This window comes from Pelmatolapia mariae, linkage group LG20 (genome assembly GCF_036321145.2).
Source record: "Pelmatolapia mariae isolate MD_Pm_ZW linkage group LG20, Pm_UMD_F_2, whole genome shotgun sequence".
NCBI classification, from domain to species: Eukaryota; Metazoa; Chordata; class Actinopteri; order Cichliformes; family Cichlidae; genus Pelmatolapia; species Pelmatolapia mariae.
Window position 1 is genome coordinate 26,418,967 of NC_086244.1, and position 10,901 is coordinate 26,429,867.

Genomic DNA, 10,901 nt, shown 5'->3' on the forward strand with positions numbered 1-10,901 from the left:
TCTTTATTTGTAGGTAAGGACCATTAAGAACTCAGATCACTCACATTAATTTCACAATTGTGATATTCGGCCGGAATTATTTTATTCTTTTTTTTTTTTTTAAAGTTACTTTCAGCTGCTTCCTTATTCACAAGGGGTCACCACAGCACACATGTGTGATGTGGCAGAGTTTTTACTCCAAATGCCCTTCTCAATGCAGGAATTTCTGTCCTCGGCTACTTAAAAATGTAGCGGTACAAGCAAGGTTCCTACTGTACCTGTAACAGTTGGGTGTTCTGCTCTAAGGCAGAATAAGAGTTAAACAGTAGATGATTAAACCTATGACCTTCTAGTAATCGGACCCACTGCTACCCAACCTAATTTTCTGTAGGTTCGCTGGATCATCTCAATGACTCTCGACCTTTACTTTGTGTTTATACAGCCTCAGGCCCCTGGTGTTTCAGCATGGGCTCAAGAAAGTGTGACACAAATAGGTCAATGTCTTGATTTAATTAGAGCTACACATATATAATCTTTACAGTTAAAAAATCCCCCAAAATGACAACTTTTTCACAACTTTATAAATAAAAGCTTCCTGTAAACAACTCTTTATTGTCGTGCAAAGTTTATTAGATTGTCTTGTAACTTGCCATCAGTCAGTCAGTGTCAGTGTCACAGCAGTTCTCAGGACAGCTTTCTTGAACCTATATTGTCCTGGGTTATCTATACCACTGTAGTTTTCTCACAGTGATAAGGCAAAGATAAAGAAAGAAAACCTCTTTACCCACTCACAGGAACTGGGGTTTGGTCACCTTCCCTGACATTACCACTGCACTTTAATCCTATCTGCAAATCAAATTTGAAGTTGCATTACAATGATAAATATTTTAATGGAAAGGTCATACACTCAATGTGAATGATCAGATAAGAGATTTAAAATGTCTGCTTAAAGGCTGGGCATTTTAACACAAAAAATTATTGTTATTCGTCCTGTTTTGTTTGTTTGTTTTTACTTCTTCTTCTTTGGATTCATTCTTCCTTGAAAGACATTTATCTTGCAGGCATATTGCAAAACAAAACAATGGTGTAACAAATTGCACGATTACATGATTTCAAAACGCGCAACATTACATGACCCGCTAAAAATGTATTTATTTATTTTTTAGATAATCGATTACAACCCATCGGTTTCAGAAGCTCCGGGCAATGGCCATCAGAAAAACAGAGGCGGAAAAAATTAATCGTTAAACATAATGAACACATTTGTTAAATCAATTACAAAAATAAATTTGCACCACGACAAATTTAACCTAATTGAACCCACACAGATCGTGGCCCATCATTTAAACAAGCAAACCATTCATCAGCAGACATGTGCACAGCAGCTGTATTCTTACAATCATAACAGTCTAATGAAAAATGGCCTCCCTGGATCCGAAAATCAAAATGACCTAATATCTAATATCCACCATATTTCACTGGTCAGCGCTCACCAGATTAAAATCTTATGTGGTAAAAACTATTAGCCTCGCACAAGGTTGTTCGACGATTTACTCGAGGTTTAAAAAGTGTAGTAGAAACTAGTAGCAATTATAATTTCTGCCCCTTGGTTTGCATGAATTATTATTTTTGACGTAGTTGTTATTAGCTGGCACGGCTAGCAGCAGTTAGCCACTTGGCAGAACAGCCGTTTGAGGACGCGAAGTGAAGAAGAGATGCTATTGACCCACACAAGGGTACCCATGCAAAGTTGACTCGCAAATTTAGGTAGATGAAAAGTCTGCGGTCGACTGACGCCAGACACCAAAAAATATACTTTTGGTGGCTTGTCAACAAAGTTCAGCGCTGTAATTTTCGCATACACTGTTGTGGTGCAAACTTGCAATAGCTTATCACGACCTCGCGAACGAGATTCCAGAGCAGAGCAAAAGCTAGCTGATGTTAGCCGTTCCAGCTAAAACCCAGAAGCAAGGAAAAGTAGTTAGTTTCGATTCGCTGTATGAAGCCGGGGAATCTTTACTAGACTTGTGTCTGTGACTAACAGTTCCCCGGTAGCGTACGACCACACTCGACACAAAAGCTCAAGTTGCCTGTTAGCTAATGGCATTATCCATCTAGCTAGCAGCATCGCTCAGCCTGCCTTCCGCCGACGTGCACTTCCCCCCACTCTGACTCCAGCCGGCTAGCCGTAGCGTTAGTCCGGTACATAAAATGAAGCGACCATCAGCATTTTGGGACGCTGCGTGGCTCTGTGGATTTTGCTGATACATGAGGAGACGATATTGTTTTTGTGAGGTGAGCTGCTTTGATTATGGCTCCTTTAAACCTGTTACCTAAAGACACGCCAACCCTGACCTTAGACCGGGTGTTAGCTCTACAGTCGGTAGTGTTTAGCTGTTAGCTTCGAGTGGATGGGGGCTGTGTAATTGCTGGAAAACTAGCAATGTTACCTGGGAGCTAACTTTAGGTTGATATATGTTGCACATCGACTGTTTCCGCGCCATTATACGCAGTGTAGCAGGTTAACATTTTTAAAGGTATGCCCATGTTTGTGGGATTTTGTGTATTTTATGTAGTTTTTTCTCTTTCCAAGACTTTGCAGCTACGTCACTGTTGGTAGTTTTTAGCTTTTCCGTTTCAGCCTGCCGCCAGTGACATGGACATGGCAATTTTCTGGACAGAACCAACCCTTTGAAGTCGATGTTTACATTGAGAAATAGTGCTTAGCGCTGCAGTTGTTCAATTGTAAAATATCAGTAGCTTTTCTGTTATTATTTACAGTGACTGCAACAAATCGTTGTCGCTATTTGTAAAGAGTATAAACGAAAAGCAAACACCTCTACCCTTAAAGTTAATTTGTAACGTTAACACTTTTAACGTCAACTTCGCTAGCCAGGATGTTAAGACGTTAAAGCACTCGTCGTGTTATTACTTTTGCTTTACGTGTTAGTAACTGTATTATTGAGATAAAACATATGTGGTATCCACATGAACTGAGATATGAGGCGAGTTAGATTAGAAAGCGCGTTTCTGGTGCCATCGAGTGTGTTTAATACGGACATGCAACGTTAACGTTTCATTTCGTGCAGTAGCTCAGTTGCATTCTCCAGCTAGCAACGTCTGTGCAATCTGCTAATGATGCACCACCAGGCAATGTGATAGTACTTTTAATCGCGTTGAGTTGAAATTGTTTGGGAGTTTTTTTGTTTTGTGTTCCCACTAATGGGAAAGACATGCAAAACAACCCTGGGTAATTTTGACAAGGATTGAAATACTTTTGATACTTTGTGCTGTATTAAATGCGTTAAATTCGGCTTGTAATAACTGATGCTTCTGTGCATGAACCACCAGAAAAGCCCAATCGTCCTCGGGCTGGGATCCGCTTCCAGCTGCCCCAGTGAAAATGAAAAGGAAACATTACCAAATGGGTATGACAGCGTTAAGCCACAGGAAGGCTTTTTCCTCAAGTATGATGGCACAATTTCGATTTTGTAACTCCTGAAAAAACGCTCTTCTGTGTTTGATTTGTACTTTGAAGCCATCGTCACGTTATTTACCAGCATCGCACTGATGTCGATTGTGCGGGTGTCTTTTTCGGTTTCGCGATCATACTTATAAATCCTAGCGAAGCTGTAATATAGCAAAACATATGGGCTACTACGCGAATTGAAGTTGTCCGACCTCGTTTAAAATGCCTGTTAAGAGCTTTAAACGTTACACGCATGTGAATGGGTCCTTTGATTAGCTATGTGGGTAAAATATGGTGAGGCCCTCGTTGTTTGTTTTACAGTATTTTTGTTAATGGCGTGAACCTCGCAGCGGAACTATGATGCTAGCGACGAGGTTCTGCACGAAAGGAGCCCCGCTGCAACAGGAAGCTCCACACACGGAAGTTGTATGTTCTTTGTGTATCCCGATTTATGGTTGTTTTATTTAGCAAAACACCATTTTAGTTTTAACATTTCGCGCTTTTCCACCAAAACTGCCTGACCGATTTGGATTATGAATTGCTGGGTAAATAACTTGAGTTGTTAAAACGTTGTCGGATTGATCGTGCTCTTATAACCTTAACGCTGTTTTTACGAGTTTGCGAAAAAAGCTCGATTGTACAGGGATAAATACAAGGAAATTATCTTAAAAAAAAGAGGGGGAGAGGGGGGAAAGAAACAGTAGACAGTATTTAGTAGTTGTGTTGTTGGCTTTTATGTAAAAGTGGGTTTGGATGCGTAGAGTGTGCATTTTGTGGTTAAGATGGCTTTTTATGTTTAATATGTTGGATTATGAACATTGGAGTTTTCTGTCTCAGCAAGTGAGAAACTGGAGATCACTTTACTGTTCAGTTTTATATAGGAGAAAATAAGGAAAATCTTTCGGTTTTTTTGTGTTTCATTTTTCTTTTTCTTTTCTCTACATTATGTGATGATGATGACATTAGCATTTTAAAATAGTATGCCCAGTTTTTTTTTTATTTATTTTTTATTTACAGTATTGTGGAATTACCATAATAATTACTATGACAATGATTTGCAAACTGGTGCTAGTTTACATTTTTAAATTGCAGATCTCTGTCAGGGAGGTCAAAATCAGTACGGGGGATGGACGAGCAGAAATCAAACTGCGAAGAGAATGACTCTGAACCAACAGGTAATGTTTTCTTTGCTTTCTGGACTCTCTTCTGCACCTTTATAAAGATAATGGTGTGCTTTTTCCCTGTAAGCTGTGGCTACCATTGTGAATAAGGGAGCTATTTGTGTGTTTCATGCAATTATTCTTAACATTTATTTTTAAAAAAATTTGCCTTAAACATTTTTTCCTTTTGTCTAGCTGATGACAATGCCACTGCAAAGCAGCTTGTCTTTTCTGACGGGGAGTCTAAGGCCATTCCTGCTGCGGAGGAGTCGAGTGCTAGTGCAGCCTCTTCTAGCACATCTGTGTAAGCCCTTTATTATATAATAAAACCTGCTGTGCTTCTTGCTTTATCCAAAGAAGGTGCTTTCAACAATTTCTCACCTGTGTACAGAGAGAGCGTTCGAGCCTGTGCGCTTTGTAACTGTGTGGAGCGGAGTCTGCATGGACAGCGGGAACTGAGGCACTTTGGACCATTTTCTGAGCGGCCAACCCTCAAGCCATCAGCTTCCCCACTGCCACAGCCTGGAAATGATGACCTGTCTTCCATTGGATTTCCTGATTCGCCTTGTCTGACAGCACTCCTTGATGACTCAGGTTAAAGTCTAAACAAATATATATTATATTAGGGCTGGGTGATATGGCCTAAAATCCATATCACGCTATAATTTGAAGCATGTGCGGTAACGATATATATATCGCACACACTTAAAATCCTTTAATTTTCTCAAAAATCGACGGTGTGCCTTATGTATGAATTCTGGTTGTGCTTACTGACCTCGAAGCGATTTTATGTAGTACACGGCGCGCAGAAATCTGTCAAAAATGTTTTAGTACGACTTTGGTAAGCTATGAAGGTGCACCGCTTGATGGATTGCCGGAGCATTACGGCTGCCGTAGTCAGGAGCCTTGCGGAGTAATCTGGGTACATCTTTACCAGGTGTAACAATTAAGTTTAACATCCAGGCATCCATGAATACAGAATTTATTAAATTCAACGGAGTTAGAAGTTAGCAGGAAGTTAGCTCTCTAGTTTCCATCTAAACATGATATGCCATGTTCTGACTGAGAGATTTCTGAAAAAATTAAAACGTACAGCACTGCTATCACTTCCGACATAAATGAAGACAGAAAACTAAACAGCAGTTACTTTTGTAGGGTTACTGAAGTTGGACTAGCTGGTATATAACGATGTCCTACGTGATCGCTAGCAAAACAGCTACGTTAGCATAACATTAGCACAGTGAAGTTATCGCGGTAGAGTGGTATAGTCAAAATCTCTACCGTTGGCCAAATTTATATCGTTTATACCACCCAGCCCTAATATATATATATATATATATATATATATATATATATATATATATTTTAAATACTATATTTAATTTGTGTTAGAATTATTTGAAACATATTAGGTTCTATCTTACAGCTGGGCGATAGAACGATAACGATATGTATTGCGAAATAACTTTTTCTCGATAGAAAAATTAAACTATTGCGATAGACCTCATCTCTCTTACTCTCTTAAAAAAAAAAAAAAAGAAGAACTGCCAATCCAAATTAAGTAGCGCAGAGCTGAACCAATCACAGCCGCAGCGTCACGTCACGTGACTTGTTACGTACAGCACAAGTGCCAAGACGCACATGTGTATTTGTTTGGGAAGCAGCCAGCCGCCATGCCGCCCGGGTAATGGAGGAAATGAGTGTGCCGACTAGAGAAAAATCAACCGAGAGCGTGACCGAAGGTTACCGAAGAGAAAACAGATGATGGTTCCAATGCCGGAGAGATTGTCGAACGGAAGGGCCATAGAAGTTCCGTATAGTGTGAAGGTATTTCGGCTATTTCAAGTCTGACAAAAAAACAGAGTAGCGCGCACTGTAAATTGTGCCGAAAGCAAGTCTGGAAATACAATAAACCGGTGCATGCTCAATCTCTGAGTGAAAGCGCTAATTCGGCTTTTTGTTATATATATATATATATATATATATATATATATATATATATATATATATATATATATATATATATATATATATATATATATATAATTAGTTGCACCTTGGATGTGCACCTAGGATTTGAAGAATGTTCTGTTAGCATCTTTATTTTAAAACTGTTTGAAAAGCTAAGCTATACAACAAGGAGAGATTGAGAATTTCCTTTTAGTTCTCAGTTTATTTGATATTGACAAAAGTTAGTCAATTTTGTCTGTTCTTCTGTAAATCAAACTAAGGTTTTTTTTTTTTTTTTTTAGTATTAATATTTTGTTTCTAAGTGTAATTGACAATTTAGTAGTCTGTTTTGTTTGTTCTATTTTGAAACTTACACGCTTTAGCGGCTGCCTTTTATGTAGTTTGCAATATTTGCCTATTTATCTGAAAAAGTCTCATGTTCCTTAAGTACATCTACCCTGTTGAACTTATTATGGGAAATAAATATTTAAATCAAAACAAGCTGCAGATTATTTCACATTTTACTTGTGAGCAACGGCACATTTAAATCTTACAAATATAGTTATTTGGCTTATATCGTGATATATATCGTTATCGCCTGAAATGAAAAAAACATATCGTGATATGAAAAAATCTTATATTGCCCAGCTCTATTCTATCTACTAGAGCACACTGATGTAGAACAGAGGTTTGGTTAGATATTTTACTAATGTTGGGCTTTATTATAAACAGGGGGATGTTGGGTTCACCACTGGTGTGCAGTGTGGTCAGAGGGAGTAAAGCAGACAGAGGATGAAGAGTTGGAGAATGTGGATAAAGCTGTTATCTCAGGGACACAGCGGGTAAGTGTAGTTTGATTAACATGGATTAGATGTACTCGATGAAAATATAAAGACAAACCAAACTTGATACCCTTGGCTTGCTCCAGATTTGCGAATACTGCAAAAGGCTGGGTGCAACCATTCGATGCCATGCTGAGGGCTGTTTGCGGTTCTACCACTTTCCCTGCTCAGCAGCCAGTGGATCCTTCCAGTCTATGAAACAGCTGGTCCTCCTCTGTCCAGAGCACATAGATAAGGCAGAGGAGTTGGGTAAGTGAAACAGAAGCCTTTGTCAGAATTGTGATGACTTTCTTACACAGTGTCAGACTAGAACTTTACACACGTATGATGTCCTGCTGCCAATCAAACAGCAAAAAAGTAGAAAAGCAGCATATTGTTTGGCTTGGATATCTGTTATGCTCCATGTATATCTGGCTCATCATCTGTGGACTAGCAGTTTAACAAGACTTAAAGACGTCTTTATTGTTTAAAATGTCAGCTATCTGTATAACTTAATTTCTTTTTTTTCTACTTTTAACTTGTCTTTCTTAAAAAGCTGAAAACTTACTAAAATTTAAACAAAACATGAGAGTTAAGTGCTAGTTTCCTACCTTGTTGAGTCTCATGATAATTTAAGGTGAACTGAGAATATTTTTATGAAACCTATTCATATGGGTTTTTTTTGTTTGTTTTATGCAGCTGGTGAAGAGTCTTGGTGTGCAGTATGTGACTCAGCAGGCGAGCTCACAGATTTGCTCTTCTGCACGGGTTGTGGTCTCCACTACCATGCAGCCTGTCTGGAGATTGGAGCCACACCTATCCAGAGGGCAGGATGGCAGTGTCCAGAGTGTAAAGTGTGCCAGACTTGCAGGTGAGTCTAACAGTCTAGCATCGTTCTTTTTTTTCTCAGATGTGTGTCCTGTTTTACTTTGTTTTTATTTTAACTGATTATTTAATTATTTTATTTGAATTGATTAAATCTCCCTTTTCCACTTATTATTACTTTTTCTTAGACAACCAGGGGAAGACTCCAAAATGTTGGTATGTGATGCTTGTGATAAGGGATACCACACCTTCTGTCTCCAGCCAGCCATGGATTCTCTTCCCTCTGACCCATGGAAATGCAGAGTAAATCCTTTTTTTTTTTTTTTTTTTTTTTTTTTTTTTAAACCTCTATCCAAAAAGATTTCCCTATATTGAAACTGGACATTCACTTATTTAATAAAACATAATCTTACTTATTTTATCCAAATTGTTTCTGTTTAAAAAGACATTGGTAAAAGTTTTTTTTGTTGTATTTAGTTTTTTTGTTTTTTCCCTGTCTGCTTTTTTTGGGTAATTTTGCTCTATAATCTTTATTCTATTAGAGGTGTCGTGTATGTATGGTGTGCGGAGTCCGTGGACTAGTGCTGCCAGGCTCAGCACAGTGGTTTGATAACTACGCCGTGTGTGAGGGATGCCAGCATCACCGCAGTTCTATATGTTGTGTGTGCAGCAAAGCTGCCAACCCGTCTGTTGCTTTGCAGTGTTGCAGCATGTGCCACAGGTTAGTTTAAAATATAACACAGCTTGCCATGATGTGTGACCATGTCAGTGTTACGATCATTAAAAAAAATAATAAAAATCTTAATAATCTTTTGTCTCAGATGGGTTCACAGCGAGTGTAGTTCAGCGGGGGAACCCCCAAAAGCTGAGATCATTTGCCTGCTTTGTAAGGAGGGTCAGCGGCAGCCAGTTGCTGAACCATACACAGCAGACACTCAGACCACAACCTCCCTTAAGGAAACTGAAGGAGACAATAAATTGGTGGAAATGCCAGTCCAAATGGATACAGACTTATCAGAAGTGACACCAGGACAGAAACACACATTAGAAATGGGACAGGCTAAAGATGAGGCTGATAAAGAGACACCTATGGACTTTGGTAAGTCATTACTGTACACTACATTGGATCAAACTTAAAAGAAATGCCTGTGATTTGCATATGGCTGTCAGAGCATTTTCTGTGTGTGTGTGTGAGCAATGTTTTTATTTAGTTGAATTATTTTTCATCTTAGGGATGGAGTTTGCAGCTGTTCAGGCAACAAACACTGTGGAGAGAACAATGAAGGGAGAGCCACCCTTACCAACAGAAGCTTTTGGTTCTGAGGGACCAGCTCCTCTGCTTGAGTCTACAGGTAAACCAAGGTCACACGATAGATGTACTATATATGAAAATAAACACCAAGCAGAACTGGATTTTTTTTTCCCCAATGTGCTTTGTATCTAATAATGGATGTAAAAATGACAGTGCTGATAATCACACATTCCTTCATTTCAAATAGGCTGTTCAACAACAGAGCAGAGGGGCTCTTGTCCACCCGCTGTTGAAGACGGAGCCAAAGAGGCACAGAGTCAAGTGGCAGCTTCCCAGGATCCCACAGCAGAGACACAGTCTAACAACAGCTGTGAAGTAGAACCAACACCAGTGTCACAGCAAGGCCCTGAAAGCATGGAGGTGGATGAGGAGACGCAAGAGGCTCCTTCCTCAGTTAAACAAGAACTATCACAAGAGTTATTGAAGAGTGCATCTGGTGACATCTGTATAGGACTGTTCTGTAACGATCCCCAGAAGTTACCAGCTTCCACAGTCTCTGTGGTTAAAACGGAGCCTTTGTCTATGGATGAAAAGCAGGAACGAAGTCCATGCCATGACTTCCAGTTGCTTTCTAATCGTTCTTTATCAATAGACACACAAGAGTCCCTCTCTGCAGCTGACATAGAGGGGAGGTTATTACCTCACTCTGAGGAGGAGGAAGAAGAGGAGGATGAGGATGATGACCAAATGAAAGGACACAGTGAGGACATCAAGAGAAAACTACAAGAGGTTAAGCCGGAGTTGTTGCTGGATGAAATGTCAAATATGAGCCATGGTGATGAGAGCAGCAGTGGCTTTCTAGGCTCTCCAGGAGAACCCGACCCTCAGCTTTCCATGGAGCTTGGCCTTGTACCTTCCAGCCGCTCGCACACTGACATCTTGCTCACTGAGACCGATGACTCTCTTCCCTTTGAACCTCTCAGAAGTGACAGAGAAAAGGCCAAACGCAGAGGGTCCCCAGGCCGCTCAAGGGTCAAACAGGTGAGGTCACCATGTACTAGTTGATATATATTTTTTGATAGCTGGCACTAATTTAAGTCTTTGTTTTTAATATGTCATTGTTATAACGTGACTTGACATTGAAAAGGCTGTTTCTGTGAATTGCAGGGACGAAGCAGTAGTTTCCCTGGAAAGCGTAGACCTCGAGGTGGTGGTGGTGGTGGTGGTGGTGGAGGGAGAGGGCGTGGTGGGAGGTCACGCCTTAAAGCTATGGCCTCCTGCATTGACGCCTTTTTGGTGAGCTGCACTTTTTGAGCATGTGTTTTTGTTTTTTGTTGTTGTTTTTTTTAATGTTATTTAACTTTTTTTAATATTTTAGTAATATGTAGTTCTCATAATTTTCATAAATTTGCTTGAAATAAAATACTTCTGCAAAATTACTACAC

The 10,901-nt window shown here is 39.6% G+C and overlaps 1 protein-coding gene across 2 annotated transcripts in view; it reads left to right on the forward strand.

Annotated features, from left to right (window-relative positions):
- Positions 1–576: 576 nt before the first annotated feature.
- kmt2d (lysine (K)-specific methyltransferase 2D) overlaps positions 577–10,901 on the forward strand; it is a 32,703-nt gene continuing 22,378 nt past the window's right edge. For both annotated transcript variants that reach the window (XM_063464226.1, XM_063464227.1), the window contains exons 1-13: positions 577–2,274; positions 4,541–4,623; positions 4,804–4,912; positions 5,000–5,202; positions 7,291–7,400; positions 7,487–7,649; positions 8,079–8,250; positions 8,393–8,507; positions 8,747–8,925; positions 9,026–9,303; positions 9,437–9,556; positions 9,704–10,497; positions 10,624–10,752. In XM_063464226.1, coding sequence (XP_063320296.1) covers positions 4,575–4,623; positions 4,804–4,912; positions 5,000–5,202; positions 7,291–7,400; positions 7,487–7,649; positions 8,079–8,250; positions 8,393–8,507; positions 8,747–8,925; positions 9,026–9,303; positions 9,437–9,556; positions 9,704–10,497; positions 10,624–10,752 — 2,421 coding nt within the window. In that variant the 5' untranslated portion in view covers positions 577–2,274; positions 4,541–4,574. The remainder of the gene's footprint in view (positions 2,275–4,540; positions 4,624–4,803; positions 4,913–4,999; positions 5,203–7,290; positions 7,401–7,486; positions 7,650–8,078; positions 8,251–8,392; positions 8,508–8,746; positions 8,926–9,025; positions 9,304–9,436; positions 9,557–9,703; positions 10,498–10,623; positions 10,753–10,901) is intronic.